Source organism: Mauremys mutica, chromosome 3 (assembly GCF_020497125.1).
Source record: "Mauremys mutica isolate MM-2020 ecotype Southern chromosome 3, ASM2049712v1, whole genome shotgun sequence".
NCBI lineage: Eukaryota > Metazoa > Chordata > Testudines > Geoemydidae > Mauremys > Mauremys mutica.
In genome coordinates, this window is record NC_059074.1 from 149,905,338 (window position 1) to 149,922,358 (window position 17,021).

At 45.4% G+C, this 17,021-nt stretch overlaps 1 protein-coding gene across 1 annotated transcript in view; it reads left to right on the forward strand.

Annotated features, from left to right (window-relative positions):
- The window catches only part of DNAH8 (dynein axonemal heavy chain 8), a 594,173-nt gene that overhangs the window by 87,738 nt on the left and 489,414 nt on the right, over positions 1-17,021 (forward strand). Inside the window, exon 10 of the mRNA XM_045010583.1 lies at positions 8,075-8,188. Coding sequence (XP_044866518.1) covers positions 8,075-8,188 — 114 coding nt within the window. The remainder of the gene's footprint in view (positions 1-8,074; positions 8,189-17,021) is intronic.

Here is a 17,021-nt window from a genome sequence, read left to right on the forward strand (position 1 = left end):
CTAATGGATATGCCTCCTTATTTCATCTTCGATGCAAATGAGGCTAGGGGAGTTTCCTTAATTCTGTCATCCTTATCCCAAGGGTTTAGGTATGTCTCCCACTGCCTTTTCATAGCTTTTGTAAGTCTTTCTTCTGATTGGTTTTGGTTCAAGTAGAGGTCGGGGGGGAGCTTTCATGAGTCAGACAGGCTGTGTACTGTGCCCTGGTACCCCAAGAACACAAAGCTGCTAGGTAACACTCAGGGGAACAGGCTTCGGTTCCAGCTACTTCCTGTTTCCCTAAGTGATGAATGGTTGCCATTATCAGTTCACGGTGCTCCTGTTCAGTCTGCCAGCTGCTCCTATGATATTCACAAAGTGCATGGTGGTGGTGGCAGCCTGTCTTCAAAAATTAGGTGTCCATGTGTTTCTGTACTTGGAGGACTGGTGTATCAGAGGTTGGTCTGAGGCTCAAGTCCTATGCAGCCTATCCACTGTCCTGTCCACATTCTATACTCTGGGTTTCCTAGAAAATCGAGACAAATCCTGAAAACCCTCCTGCTGGTCACAGATGTGTCTTCTCTGGGTGGGGGAGCTCATATAGGGTCCCTACAGGTGCAGGGTTTTTGGTCATGTAGGTGTCTAGATTCTCACATAAATGTCAGGAAGCTAAAAGCGCTATGTCTAGCCTGCTTGGCCTTCCTTTCCCACATAGTGGGGAAAAAAATCGACCAATTCTGACACATAATTCAGTGACCATGTTTTACATAAACAAATAAGGAGGAGCAACTCTTCCAGGATGCAATCCATCTCTGAGATTTTTGTATAATCCACTCAATTCATCTCAAAGCTTCTTATCTTCCAGGAAAACAGAACATACTAGTGCATCAGCTGAGCAGATCCTTCTCCAATCAATACAAGTGGTCATTAGAACCAGACATGGCCAGGTCCATCTTCCAGCTGTGGGGGACTCCCCAAGTGGATGTGTTTTCAAAAAGAAAATGCCATCAATTCTGTTCCTGGGGAGGACTTAGCCCAGGCTCACTGAGAGATGTTTTTCTCCTATCCTGGAAGAATTACCTCCTGCAAGCCTTCCCTCTGATTCCTTTACTGCCCAGAGTCTTATTCAAAATAAAATGAAACCATGCCAGCTACATCCTTATAGCACTAGTGTGGTTCCTCACCACTTGTACTCGATCCTACTAACCTTGTCAGTTGAGCCTCTGTCTTTCCCATTAGATCCAGACATAATCTCCTGTGACCATGGGCATCTGCTCCATCCCAACCTCCAAGGTCTCTAACACTGTGGATGCTTCATGGCTGACACCCTTTGAAAAGTTCTGCTTGAAGGATGTGCAAAAAGTGCTTCTGAATAACAGAAAACTCTCAGCTAGAAACACTTACCTCACTAAGTGGAAGTGCTTCTCCATTTGAACTCGTAGGAAAGATGCATCTCCAGAGTAGGCACCTTGCACCTCGTACTGGACTATCTTCCAGGTCTAAAAAAGAGTTTGGCTATTAACTCAATCAGGGTGCATCTGGCAGCTATTTCAGCCTTTCACGTCTGAGTGGATAATAGATCCCTTTTCTCCAACTCCAGCATCACCTGATTCTTACAGGGTATGGCCAAACTGTGCCTTCAGATATGAGACACCATCCCCCCTTGGGATCTCATTTTAGTCCTGACAAAATTGATGGTACCTCCCTTCAAACCCCTTGCAACTTGTTCTCTCCTCTGTGAAGGTTACATTTCTGGTGGCAATTACCTCAGCCAGAAGGGTGGGTTAGTGGAGATTTCTGGTGTCAGAACCCGTTGTGACAAAGTTCCTCCTCTACCTTGGTGTGTCCTGCGCTTATTGGCAGATTTGCTCACCTCAGTGATCTTCCCCACAGTCTGGATCAACTCCTCCTGTGTCTGATCAGGAGTTGGGAGGTTTGGGGGGAACCTGGACCCGCCCTCTACTCCGGGTTCCAGCCCAGGGCCCTGTGGATTGCAACTGTCTATAGTGCCTCTTGTAACAGCTGCATGACAGCTACAACTCCCTGGGCTACTTCCCCATGGCCTCCTCCAAACACCTTCTTTATCCTCACCAAAGGACCTTCCTCCTGGTGTCTGATAACGCTTGTACTCCTTAGTCCTCCAGCAACACACCCTCACACTCTCAGCTCCTTGTGCCTCTTGCTCCCAGCTCCTCACACGCACTTCCTCTCCTCTGGCTCCTCCTCGCCTGACTGGGGTGAGCTCCTTTTTAAACCCAGATGCCATGATTAGCCTGCCTTGATTGGCTGCAGGTGATCTAATCAGCCTGTTTGCCTTAATTGGTTCTAGCAGGTTCCTGATTATTCTAGTGCAGCCCCTGCTCTGGTCACTCAGGGAACAGAAAACTACTCATCCAGTGACCAGTATATTTGCCCTCTACCAGACTCCTGTACCCCACTGGTCTGGGTCTGTCACATATCCCTCCCCCCTGCTCAACACCAAGGGGTTGGGCAGCTTGGGAAGCCAGACAGTGCACATGTGACAAGCCATCGGCATTGCTGTGACAGCTCCCTGCTCTGTGTTGCACACGGAGCTGGAAAGGTTGGAGGGATAAGAACCACCTGTTCTTCGAGTGATTGCTCATATCCATTCCTGTTAGGTGTGTGCGCGCCACGTGCACGTTCGTTGGAAGACTTTTACCCTAGCAACCCCAGTGGGTCGGCTGAGCGCCCCCTGGAGTGGCGCCATAACGGCACCGCATATATACCTCAGCCGACCCACCCAACCCTCAGTTCCTTCTTACCGCCCGTGTACTTTCTTGAAAGTAGCTGGGGCCCCATGTAGTCCAAAAGTGAGGACAGTAAATTGAAAAAGACCCTCTGGTGTAGAGAATGCAGTCTTTTCCTTTGTGTCTTCCGCAAGGGGAATCTGCCAGTACCCCTTTGTCAAATCTAGAGTAGTCAAATACTGGGCATTACCCAGACAGTCCACTAGCTCATCTATGCGAGGTATGGGGTATGCGTCAAACTGGGATACTTTGTTTAGTCGCCAGAACTCGTTGCAAAACCTTGTGGTCACATCAGGTTTGGGCACCAGCACGATTGGGCTGGACCACTGACTGTGGGATTCTTCGATGATCCCCAACTCCAGCATTTTTTTTACTTCTGCATTTATTTCCTCCCTTTTGGTCGCTGGCACCCGATAGGGCCTCATTGTTATTCTGGCCCCAGGGTTCGTGATGATGTGGTGATATGTCTCGGTTGTTCGACCCGGTTTTGTCGAGAACACATCTTGGTTCCAGAAGCTCATCTCAGACACCTGGTTCTTCTGGTCTGGTGTTAAATCGGGAGACACTCTCACCTGTTTGGAAGGCTTGTTTTCCTGGGTTAGGTCTTTTTGGACAGTCATGCATGCCTCTTGTGCATGCCAGGGTTTCAGAAGGTTGATGTGATAAATCTGTTCTTGTTTTCAGCGTCCTGGCTGCCGCACCTTGTTGGTTACTTCCCCCACGGGTTCAATCACCTCATAGGGTCCCTGCCATTGGGCCAGAAGCTTGCTTTCTGCCGTGCGTACTAACACCATCACCCGATCCCCTGGTTGGAACTGTCGGACTTTTGCCTGGCGATTGTAATGGGTTCTCTGGGCCTCCTGTGCCTTTTCCAAATGTTCCCGTACAATAGGGGTGACCCGGGCTATCCGGTCTCGCATCTGTATTACATGTTCTATTATATTTCTCCCCTCATTGGGTTTCTCTTCCCAGATCTCTTTGGCGATATCTAGTATGCCACGGGGGTGACGCCTGTATAATAACTCAAAGGGGGAAGACCCAGTTGAGGCCTGAGGTACCTCCCGGATAGCGAACATAAGATAGGGTAGTAGGGTGTCCCAATCCTTCCCGTCCCGACTTACCACCTTCCGTGTTATAGCCTTGAGGGTTTGGTTAAACCTTTCTACCAACCCATCAGTCTGCGGATGGTAGACTGAAGTTCTCAGAGTATGTATATGGAGCAGTGTACAGAGGTCCTTTATTAGCTTTGACATAAATGGGGTTCCTTGGTCTGTTAATATCTCCTTTGGTAGCCCCACTCGGGTAAAGATCCCCACCAGCTCTTTGGCTATCGTTTTAGAGGCTGTGTTCCGCAGGGGGACGGCGTCTGGGTAGCGAGTAGCATAGTCCAAAACAACAAGTATGTATTGGTGGCCCCGAGCCGTCTTCTTCAGGGGTCCCACTAGGTCCATGGCTATTCGCTCAAAGGGGACTTCTGTGATGGGAAGGGGTACTAAAGGTGCCCTCAGGTTGGGACGGGGACTGTGCAGCTGACACTCCGGGCAGGACGCACAGTACCTCCGCACTTCTTCATGTACTCCAGGCCAGAAGAACTGTCGTAGGACTCGTGCCAGGGTCTTCTCTACCCCCAAATGCCCCCCAAAAAGATGACTATGAGCAAGACTTAATACAGCGTTCTGGTGTTTTTGAGGTACTAGGATCTGCTGTACCTTCTTCCCCTGTACTGGTGCAACCTGGTATAAGAGATTCTTCTTCATTATGAAGTAGGGTCCTGGTCCCTGGGTTTTGCCTTCCACGGGGACCCCATCTATTTCAGTCACCTCCTTCCTAATGTTGTCGTACCTTGTGTCTTCAGCCTGGTCCCGTCCAAAATTTCCTCTCCCGGGGCTAATCTGCCCAAGATCTAGGGGCCCAGTCTCTGTTGCCTCTACTGGTTCAGAAGCGTTAGGGTGGGGGTCAGACTCGGGTGCTTCTCCCTCCTGGGTGGCCTCCTTTTCAGCTGCTCAGGTCCACCTACCTACGAGAGCGACCCTCTGGCTTTGAGTCAGTATTCAGGTTCCCAAGGCCTTAGCTGCCCTCCTTTCCCTTTTTGACTTTCTACCCTGTCTGGGAATGGAAAATAAATCTGGTGATATTTCAGAGAAGACTGGGGGTTGACAGTCTACTGTGGATGCCTCACTAACTTCAGGGTTCCCATTTTCCTCCAATCCTCCTACTGGGAGTAAGTTTCCAAACCCTGGGAAGTCCCTCCCTATGAGCACCAGGTATGGGAGTTTAGGGACTACACCTGCTGCTACCTCAGTAGTGTTCCCCTGAATCTCGAGTTTTATTGGGATGGTGGGGTAATAACCAACTGTCCCATGGACGCATGTTATCCCTGTACGCTTAGCCCGCAGCAGCTGACTACACTTGATGAGCTTCCCCGAGACAAGCGTGATAGCACTCCCCGAATCAACCAGTGCCATGGTCTCTACCCCATTAAGTTTCACTGGTCTGGTGTACATATGTGGGGTTAATGATACCCCCACAAGGTGGATTAGGGAGCATGGGTCTGCCCAGTTCCCCAGGTTACACTGTATAGGCTCCTCAGCATTGGGACACTGTGCAGCTATATGTCCCCAATCCCCACAGGCATAACATCTGTATGGAGCCCTAGGCATTCCCCAGTCTCTTGGTTTGGGCAATCTAAGATCATGATCCTCTTCTCCCTCCGTGCTCCGACTCTTTGTGGCCTCTGGTGGGCCTTCAGCCCCTCTCTTTTTCCACCTGGGCCCTCCTGGTGGCCCAGTCACCCGAGCTCTAGGGCTTGGTGCTGCTAGTTTAACCCGGGGTGCCTCTTCCTTTACTGGTCGGGTCAGCTCCCTTTCCATCCTTCGCCTCTCTACCAGTGCAACAACCTTATCATAGGTGGAGGGTTCGTTCTGGCTTACCCAGGCACGAAGGTCTGGTGGTAGTCCCCTCATGTATCGGTCGATGACCAGAACCTCTAGTATCTCTTCCGGACTCCGGGACTCCGTTCGCAACCACTTTTGTGCGAGATGGATGAGGTCACACAATTGGGACCGCGGGGTTTTGTTTTCCTGGTACCTCCACTCGTGATACTGTTGGGCCCGCACTGCGGTCGTTACCCCAGATCTGGCCAGGATCTCTGCTTTCAGCTGGGGGTAGTCTGCTGCAGCCTCTTCAGGCAGATCATAGTAAGCCTTCTGGGCCTCCCCACACAGGAATGGGGCAAGGATTCCAGACCACTGATCTCGAGGCCAGGCCTCCCGTAGGGCTGTCCTCTCAAAGGCCAGAAGGTATGCCTCTACATCATCCTCCCGCATCATTTTCTGCAGCCAATGGCTGGCCCGTATGATCTGCGTCCCATCATAGCCGCAGTTCAGCTCTGTAAGGGTCTTTACCTGGTTTACCAGTTCCCGCAACATAGCCCGGTCTTGAGAAGCCTGGTCCATCAGCAGGCAATTAGTCTCTTGCTGCAGCTGCACTGCCTCCTGTTGGGCAGCTGCCTGGACACGGGTAGCCTCCTGCTGGGCTTCTGTAGCTTGTATCAATGCCTGTACTAAGTCATCCATTGTGGTGAAAAAAAAATAAACCCTCTACCATTTTTTTTAAATCACCCTCCTTCTTCTGCCGTGCTGTGCACACCAAATCCCACTGCTAACACCAGTTGTGACAAAGTTCCTCCTCTACCTTGGTGGGTCCTGCGCTTATTGGCAGATTTGCTCACCTCAGTGATCTTCCCCACAGTCTGGATCAACTAATCCTGTGTCTGATCAGGAGTTGGGAGGCTTGGGGGGAACCCGGGCCCGCCCTCTACTCCAGGTCCCAGCCCAGGGCCCTGTGGATTGCAACTGTCTATAGTGCCTCTTGTAACAGCTGCATGACAGCTACAACTCCCTGGGCTACTTCCCCATGGCCTCCTCCAAACACCTTCTTTATCCTCACCACAGGACCTTCCTCCTGGTGTCTGATAACGTTTGTACTCCTTAGTCCTCCAGCAACACACCATCTCACTCTCAGCTCCTTGTGCCTCTTGCTCCCAGCTCCTCACACACACTTCCTTTCCTCTGGCTCTTCCTCGCCTGACTGGGGTGAGCTCCTTTTTAAACCCAGGTGCTGTGATTAGCCTGCCTTGATTGGCTGCAGGTGATCTAATCAGCCTGTCTGCCTTAATTGGTTCTAGCAGGTTCCTGATTACTCTAGTGCAGCCTCTGCTCTGGTCACTCAGGGAACAGAAAACTACTCATCCAGTGACCAGTATATTTGCCCTCTACCAGACTCCTGTACCCCACTGGTCTGGGTCTGTCACACCCCCATATAGAGTTTTTCATAAAGATAAAGTTTATATTTGCCTTCAACTGACATTTCTTACAAAAATAGTCTCTAAATTTTGTGTTAAACAAGCAATCTGTGTACCCACATTTTTTCTGAAACCCCATACACTTAGAGATGAGGAAAAGCTTCACTTCTTGGATGTAAGAAGGGCTTTAAGTTTCTGCCTGGAGCATGCTAAATCTCTACAGATCCTCTACACAACATAGCAGTTGCAGAGAGAGGTAGGGGCCCTCCTGTTTCCATTCAGAAAGTCTCATCCTGGATCTCTTTGCGCATTCGCTTATGCTACCAATTGGCTAATACTATCCAGCCAGCTGCAGTGTTGGCACATTCTGCTAGAGCTCGGGCAGCTTCTGCAGCTTTCCTGGAACAAGTGCCAGTTCTAGACATTTGTAAAGCAGGGACTTGGTGATCACTTCACACTTTCACTTCTCATTATGCCAATTCCCATCAGTCTAGAGACAATGCCAGTTTCAGATGGGTTGTCTTACAATAATTGTTCAGATAGACTCTGAACCCAACTCCTTGGGTGTTTGCTTGTGAGTCACTTACAGTGGAATTGACGTGCAATCACTTGAAGAAGAAAAAACAATTACCCACCTTTCCGTAACTGTTGTTCTTTGAGATGTGTTGTATGTGTCCTTTCCATGACCTACCCAACCTGCCTTCTGTATCGGAGTCTGTCTGATACAAAGGAACTGAGAGGGACAGGAGCGGCTCCACTCTCTTCTACCAGCACGCAATAGTGCACGGCAACAGAGGGCACTCGAGCCACTCCAACAGGTATTGCTGAGGGAAAAAACCTCCAACTTCTGTGCACAGGGCACACAATCACCTTCAATGGCATGGACATGTGCAACACATCTAGAAGAACAACAGTTATGGAAAGGTAGATAACCATTTTTTACAAATGTGTATATTCTGCACATCTATATATTGGCAATAATATATTGATACGTATGAAGTTTTCATAGTATTTTTCCCTCTAGATGTGGCGAGAGTTGGATGCCAGAATCACAGACACTGCAAATGAATCAAAAGATAATGTGAGATATTTATACACACTTGAAAAAGTATGTCAACCGCTTTATAACTATGATCTTGTAAGTATACTTTTTGTGATTCTCAGTATACAGTTTAAATAATCATATAGAATGCACAGAAAAACAGTAAACTTTAGGATAGAAGTAATCTTTGTGGGATATATTTTTCTAAATTCTTGTGTAACTTGATATTTTTCAACCATCATTTTATTGGACTAGATGCAATGAAATATTAGTTATTGTACCTTTTTGCATAGAAATTAAGTTTAAATTCCTATATTTTTTAAACTTGTATTTTATTAACAATTTTGACGGTCCATTTTGTCTTTCTTGGAATTGTATATACTTTTTTAAGGAGCTAAAACAGGAAAAAATACATTTATGTAAACTACAAAGGTCATATAATTAAATTTAGTGGCTTTCATTAGAAATTCAGCATGTGCCAACAATAACCATACAATTGTATCCAAGAAACCACAGTTTCTCTAATACATGAAATATATGTTAATTTGTTAACAAATGTTGCAAGGCTGCCTAAGAGTAGCAAGATAGGGGCAGAAAATGGTCCAAGATGGTATAATTTAAGAGGGAGGAGGAGAACTCATATGTGAGCACATACAATGTAATCATCAGAAGAATATAATTTGAAAAGTACCTTTTTTGTTCCTTTTGAATTCCAGAATTCTTTCTACTTTTGCAGATTAGTGAATCATAGTAACTCTTTACAGGCAGCTAACACAGTTCTGTGTTTAGAAGAAGAAACAGCCTCCATGTCTGAAACACTCATTTCAATTAACACGGACAAAAAAGAAATAGCAAGTGATTCTAGAAGATCCACAAGTCTGCTACTAAAAATATATATATTCATCATGTTTGATTCAGTCCCCTCAGTTAGTCTGGCAATGAATAAGATTCTCACACCCAAGCAATTTTATTGAAATTCACAGCTTTGCCTCTCTGCCTTTATTTTCCAGTTGGGAGGATACGTCAGCTAAGGTATTTGTACAGCCTCCATTATTGTCATCTTTGAGCACCTCATAATACTCTGTGAGGTAGGGAAATATCTGCATTGTACAGATTGGAAACCGGCTTGTCTGAGGTCACACAGGAAGTTTTCAGCAGAGTAGGGAATTGAACCTGAGTCTCCAAAGTTGCAGGCTCGCACCCTAACCAGTCTTCTTTCTCATACAGTTTGTGGTGTCTGGTTTCCCTCTTCCTCAGACAGCAGGCATGGAAGCTGGTCAGTCTATGTATAAAATTCAATTTCTTCCATGCCACCATTAGAGAGGGTTTTGTCCAACTGCTTGGCCCTTGGGCTCAGAACATTCCAGTTTATTTTGGCCAAGGATTCTCCCATTCTGAGAAGTAGGGCTTTTTCCTCCTGTACTCCCTAATATATTCATACACAAGCTGGGGGATGCAGGGGTTTCTATCCCATTCTTGTCCTCTACTTCATAAAAGATCTGCCAGTCATGATTTGAGATAGAAACTCCCAGGTCCACACTTCAAGTCATCCCATCTCCTCTGTTCAGTGGTCCTAAAAGATACACACCTTCTATCATATCCCCATCTGTTAACATTATCCAGGTCTTTCAGTGTCTACTCTCATTTAGCTCAGTGACAAAATCAATCACTGTGCTATGAATCATGGATACCTAATCTATTGGGAGACAGCATAAGGAAATAATGCCTTTAGGAACATAGATAGCAAGAGTTTTCTTTTTCAAGTTTTATCAAACTCTCTTATCTTCTGTAGGCAGGTGTAAGAGGAATGCAAGTGTTCATAAATTCCTGTTGACTCATTCTGATGCGCAGTTCGTTGACTTTACCCAGGATGTAGGAGGGATTGTCTCCTTGGGCGAGATAACTAGGTCTGGGATTAGAGGTTCTACTGTGAAATTGTTAGAAACAATTTAGCCTGGAGGAGAAAGCTTAAATTGAGCTTTGTTTGGTATTATTTGTATTTCAAGGAACAAAAGAAGATATTTAGGAAGAGGGGTAGATTTGGGCATTAATCCAGAGTGTGTATGCTCTTTTCTAGAGTGTGGTAAGGACTCAGCTTTTCCTGGCAGGGTCCTTTCCAATTTCTTCCTCTCCAATCAGGTTGATCTTACAGCTCATGGACTGAGTGAACCTTATCCTGAAGGGTTGTTTTCACCTTTATTTTCTTCAAAGATTCTTCCTTCTTCAGTGGTATTCTTTCTTAGAAGATCTCCTTTCGCTCCCTTACCATTTAATGAACCAATTATGTAATGGTGCTGCTCCACTTTGGTTACTATGGTCCTGAGCTTCTCTTCCTACTCATCTGATTGTATCAAAATGATACTCCCATTTTGGTCCCCATCTTCTAATACAAAAAACATAACTTTTCTTGGCGTTAGACCCAGTGTTGGATGATCCTTTTAGATGTGTAGTCTTAAAAAAATACTGGTATTCCAGTACCCCCTAGTCTGGTTTATCACCCTAGCTGAAGTAGCATATGTAAATAGATAGTGGTGAACACCCGAACCCATACAGTTGTCCTTCTTCTTACCTTCCCTTTGCATCTGGGTAGAGCCTCGCCTTGTTTACATCAGAGTGGTTTAGCTTATGCAAAGAATACTTCATGGAGGATTTTAGAAAAATAGAGCCTACTGCTCCCTGTCTTCAAGGTAGTATGATAGCAACATAGGTCTTCAACAGTTGATTAGTTCACCAGAGTTCACTTTTTGTTCTTGTATGACCTAGTAATGAAACCTCATCATGTCATAAGTGCTAATAGTCTCAGGGTATGACAATATCTTGGCAGGGAACTTTAAAATATCTTTCTCTTACATAGGATTACCATAAGTACTCATTATATAGGAATTCCACCAGGATTTCAACAATTTCCACCCCACCAACAACCTCAGCCTGGACCAGTCCACACAAGAGATCCACTTCCTGGACGCAACAGTGCAAATAAGCGATGGTCACATAAACACCACCCTATACCAGAAACCCCTCAAGGGCCTCCTTCCCATGGGTCCAGATGATGAAGATGTCATCAATGTAGCACAAGTAGAGTAGGGGCGCTAAGGGACAAGAGCTGAGGAAGCGTTGTTCTAAGTCAGCCATAAAAATATTGCCATACTGTGGGGTCATGTGGGTACCCATAGCAGTGCCGCTAATTTGAAGGTATAAATTGTCCCCAAATCTGAAATAGTTGCGGGTGAGGACAAAGTCACAAAATCAGACATCAAGAATTGTAACATTCGAAAACTAGTAGGAGAGCACTTCAGTCTCCCTGGACACTCAATAACAGACTTAAAAGTAGTAATTCTTCAACAAAAGAACTTCAAAACCAGACTTCAAGGAGAAACAGCAGAACTGGAATTAATTTGCAAACTGGACACCATCAAATTAGGTCTGAATAAAGACTGGGAGTGGCTGGGTCAATACAAAAAGTAATTTTTCCTCTGTTGATATTCACCCCTTCTTGTCAACTGTTGAGAATAGTCCACTTCCACCTTGATTGAATTGCCCTCATTAGTACTGACCCCCCCACTTGGTAAGGCAACTCCCATCTTTTCATGTGCTATACTATATATACTGCTTATTGTATTTTTCACTCCATGCATAGGATGAAGTGGGTTTTAGCCCATGAAAGTTTATGCCAAAATAAATTTGTTAGTCTCTAAGGTGCCACAAGGGCTCCTCATGGTTTTTGTTCTAGAGCAGTTATTAGTATGAAGGACAGGACTTCCTATCCTTAGAGAGATCACCATAAAAGTGAGAGGGAAGAGACTGTCATAGTTCCTGAGCTAACTGCACCTTTGATCCCTTTGTGGTCTCCTTGAAGGCACCCCACTTAGGTGTCAGGTCTCTTGCTATCACCTTTCTTGAGGTGGGGTATTGTGACCCTCTTCCTCTAAACCAGGGGTTTAGGCTGAAGTTCCTCCTACAATTCATTCCCTCAGCAGACCTGACTTTGGTTCAATAGTTGCAGCTCTTTAATCTGAGGGTCAATGACAGGGTTAATCAGTGACCAGCCAGCCTTCATAAACCAAGTATTATTTATTCAGAACAAAAGCATTACAGAGAAAACATATCTTAAAAATATTAAACAACTTATATGCATGTCTGGCTTACTGGGTGTCACCCATCTTGTACATGGAGACTATGTATTTCAAAATTCTTCAGGTCCTGTCACGGGGTTTGTCTGTCTCATCATAGTGTCATGTCAGTTTTTAGATAGGGTGAAAGTGACCTCCTCTCCTTGTTACTGTGGTCATTTTATACATTTGTTCTCTGGTGTCTCTTTAACCATATCAAAGTAGTATATGCAATTTCTCTAAGGGGGCGAGACTCCTCTAGACTTGCTGTCTCCCTAGGGATTTGCATTAATTACACCCCTGTGATTTTAGTTTCTGCACAAGACTCTTTAATAACTACACCATGGAGCCAGAATACAACCCCTACCTTGAAGTTTCTTATAACATTTAGAAAGTTAATACAATAATCTGGACATTTCAGGTGTATGTATTATTGGGCACAGAGACCTGTTAAAATCTGACATATAGTCCATCCTCCTATTAGTACAGAATAATTAACTGTAGTTCTTAGGTAACTCTATGATAGTTTTAGATGTCCCATGAGCTGCAATTTCCACCTTCTATGGGTGGTTGTTTCACTATCTAAAATCTTTGCTAGGTAGTTTTCTTCTTGCTATTCAATCTAAAATTTACCCTTAATTAGGTATGCTATGCTTGATGGGAATATCCTTAAAGATTATTCATTACAGGGAAAGAGATGATTTTAAAATATTTAGGAGCAAGTGGAATTTCACACCAGGAATTTCAAGAATTCTTTCAAATATCAATATCAGAGGGCTAGGGCTTAAGACTCTGAGGCCCTGATTCAACAAAATACTTAAGCACATACTTACCTTTAAGAATTCACTAGTCCCAGTTGTAGTTTGAGGGGATTACTATTGTGTTTAAATTTGAGAATGTGCCTAAGTATTTTGTTGAATCAGGACCTTAGAATCATAGAATATCAGGATTGGAAGGGACTCAGGAGGACATCTAGTCCAACCCCCTGCTCAAAGCAGGACCAATCCCCAGACAAATTTTTACTCCTGTTCCCTAAATGGCCCCCTCAAGGATTGAATTCACAATGTTGGGTTTAGCAGGCCAGTGCTCAAAGTTCTTGTGCTGGGTATTCCCATCTCAGCAAGATGCTGACAAATGCCACTGTACAACTTCAATTTTTTTGAGTAATGTCCCTATGGATGCTCCACTTCAAGTGTGAATGTGCCCCACGTAAATTCAATCATAGATTTTAGGTAGTGGTGCTCATCCGGCCCATGCATGCACTCAACACAGTCTCATGCTCTGCACTGAGGCTATATAGAGTTGTGTGAGCGAACTGTCCTCCGTCCTTTGTCAACCACCTCAGCCTGAGACAGTGTCTCAGTTCAACTTATGTTAACTTTTTTTTTGCATAGTTTTACTAAGTTTAGTTATAGTAGTAGTTAGTAAATAAAATAAATAAATAAAGTTTGTAAGAGCCTGTGTCTTTTCAGTTTCTTCCTTTGGGGGAACATTATGTTACTAGGAGTGTATGTCTGGCTCTCTGAGGTTTAAATGTTGCCTTTCATGCCACGAGGCTTTTCCAGTGAATGATGGGCACTGCTGTTGCATCTGTTGACTTGAGGAATCACATGTCCCCCAAAAGTGTAACTTTTGTCTGTTTTTAAAATTGAGAGGCAGAACAAAGTGGGAGATCAATTCACATCTCCTCATGATGGAGAGCTCCCACTATCCTGCTTCTGACCCAAGCCATGGGAACCCCCTCTCCCACATACACTGGTTTGTGAGCAAGTTGAGCGCCTCACCCGCTTCGGGCACAGCACTCTCCCAGATCTTCTAAGAGGAAAACTCAAGAATGTTTTGAGAAGGACTCTAAGAAAATGAGTTAAGGTTCCTCAGGTCAGGAAATGTCTTCAAAGAAATCCTGGTCATCGATTGAAACAGCTACATTGATGCCCACTAGTTCCCAACTTGATACCAATGAGACTGCAGGTTCCTCGGCTACTAGCAGCAACACTGAACCCAGAGAACCTAAGGATTTTGGCTTTGAAAGGTTATCAGTACCATCAGGGGATTGAGGCAACAAAGAAGACAACTTCCTCTTCTAAGGGTATGTCTACACTACGAAATTAGGTCGAATTTATAGAAGTTGGGTTTTTAGACATTGTTTTTATACAGTCGAATGTGTGTCCCCCCCACACAAAATGCTCTAAGTGCATTAAGTCGGTGGACTGCATCCACAGTACCGAGGCTAGCGTCGACTTCCGGAGCGTTGCACTGTGGGTAGCTATGAGTAGCTATCACACAGTTCTCACAGTCTCCACCGCCCATTGTGATTCTGGGTTGAGATCCCAATGCCTGATGGGGCAAAAACAGTGTCGCAGGTGGTTGTGGGTACGTCAGGCCCCCCTCTCCCTCCTTCCCTCCCTCTCTCCGTGAAAGCAAGGGCAGACAATCGTTTCATGCCTTTTTTCCTGGGTTACCTGAGCAGACGTTATACCACAGCAAGCATGGAGGCTGCTCAGCTCACCGTCACCATACGTCTCCTGGATGCTGGCAGACGTGGGACTGCATTACTACACAGCAGCAACTCATTGCCATTTGGCAGCAGATGGTGAATTACGATTGGTAGCCATCGTCATCAGATTCCTGGGTGCTCTGTTAGCTGACCTCGGTGAGGTCAATCAGGGGTGCCTGGGCAGACATGGGAGTGACTCAGCCAGGTCATTCCCATCTTCTGCTGAGCACCCAAGAGATGACGATGGCTAGCAGTCCTACTGCACCATCTTCTGGATGATGATGGCTAGCAATCGTAATGCAACATCTTCTGCCGAGCACCCTGGAGATGAGGATGGCTAGCAGTCATACTGCACTGTCTGCTGCCAGCCTAAGATGTAAAAGATAGATGGATCAAAACAAGAAATTGACCCGATTTGTTTTGAGTTCAATCCTTGAGGGGGCCATTCTGTGTGACAGTTGTTTGTGTTTCTCCTTGATGCAAAGCCACTCCTTTTGTTGATTGTAATTCCCTGTAAGCCATGTTGTCAGTTGCCCCTCCCTCCGTCAGAGCAACGGCAGACAATTGTTTCATGCAAAATCAGGCAAGGAGGCGACGGCAGCGTGGTGATGAGAGGGACATGGTCATAGACTTCTCACAAAGTACGGGCCGGGCAATGTGCCCCGGCAATGTGCTCATCATGCTAATGAGCTCTGCATGAGCTCTGCAAACACGCTGGCCAAACAGGAAATGAAATTCAAAAGTTCGCAGGCCTTTTCCTGTCTACCTGGCCAGTGCATCTGAGTTGAGAGCGCTGTCAAGAACGGTCACAATGGAGCACTCTGGGATAGCTCCTGGAGGCCAATACCATTGAATTGCGTCCACACTATCCCAAATTCGACCCAGCAAGGCCAATTTCAGCGCTAATCCCCTCGTCGGAGGTGGAGTAAAGAAATCGATTTAAAGAGCCCTTTAAGTAGAAAAAAGGGCTTCATTGTGTGGACAGGTCGAGGGCTAAATCGAGGTAACACTGCTAAATTGGACCTAAAGTCGTAGTGTAGACCAGGCCTAAGAGGGTACTGTTACCCAGAGTTTTCAGAACCCAAAGCACTGGCAACTTTACTGTTTTCTCCAGGTGGTGTCAGGAATAAATCAGTGGGTATACTGTTCCTCCATCTGATATATGATTGATACAAACCAAAATGCTTTTTACCTAAAACTTTTTTTTATTAGGTCTTAAGGATGCGCACGCAGACATACACACACATTCTCACACAGTAGCAATAGGTTCACAGCATTCCAAACATTTATAGTTACCCAACAAGTCTGAAATCGAGGAATCAACAGCCAGGCTTTTGGAGGGCCCTTCTTTCCGTCTATCTGCTGAGGAACTTAGGTGTCAGATCCTTGCCCAAAGAAAGCTTCCTCAGACTGCTCCTAAGCACACTTTCTAGCTAAACTTTTTGTAAATTTTCTCTGAACAAAGGACATAACTCATAATAGCCCTAATAGGCTAATAATTTTCTGTGCAACAGGTATTAACAATTAATTATTCTCCTTATCAGCAAAGCCTTACAGTAATAAAGCAATAACAACAATAAAACTTACATGTCAGAGGCATCTAAAACCAAAGCTGTCCAAACATTCCTTCTATTTTCATGGAACTTTAACTCCCTGTCCCAACGTCCTATTCTGATAGCAAAACTGCAAACATTCAGGTGCATGCCCTTGTCTCTCTATTTCTAGCTGTGTGATGTTTAGCTGGAAGTAGTGGAACACACAAGATAACTGACTGCAGTACTGTCAAATTCTGGGATGCACGCAGGAATGTCAAATTTGGGGGGTACAGTACCAGTAAAGTCATCCCAGCTCTCAGTATCTAACATCTTAGTACCTTAGAAGACCAAGCAATCGTCCTGCATGGTACATTCCTCAGAGTGCTTGAACTCCAGAGCACTGTTCACTCTCTCTTCTACAGTCACCTCTGCTCAGGCTGTCACCTTGGTAATAATCACCATATCAGTACCGCGAGAATTCAGATTTTCAAGGGACATAACTATGAAAGAGATTCCTGATTCTCCTTTCTTTTGGTACTGATCTGTTCTTGGTACTGAGGGCCTCTACGTCTCCAAACATTCACTTGGTATCAATGGAGTCTCCCCCATTTTCTACTGTGCTCCACCTTTAGAGAGAGATGATGGGGATTTTTCTTCGGCTTATTGGATATCTATTCAAGGCTCCCCTCTGCATTATCAGAGGAGTATTTACCCCAGAGACTTCTAAGGAGAAAGAATACTCTTGAAAAAGACATTCTCAAGCTCCATCCCAATGGTCTGAGTGTATT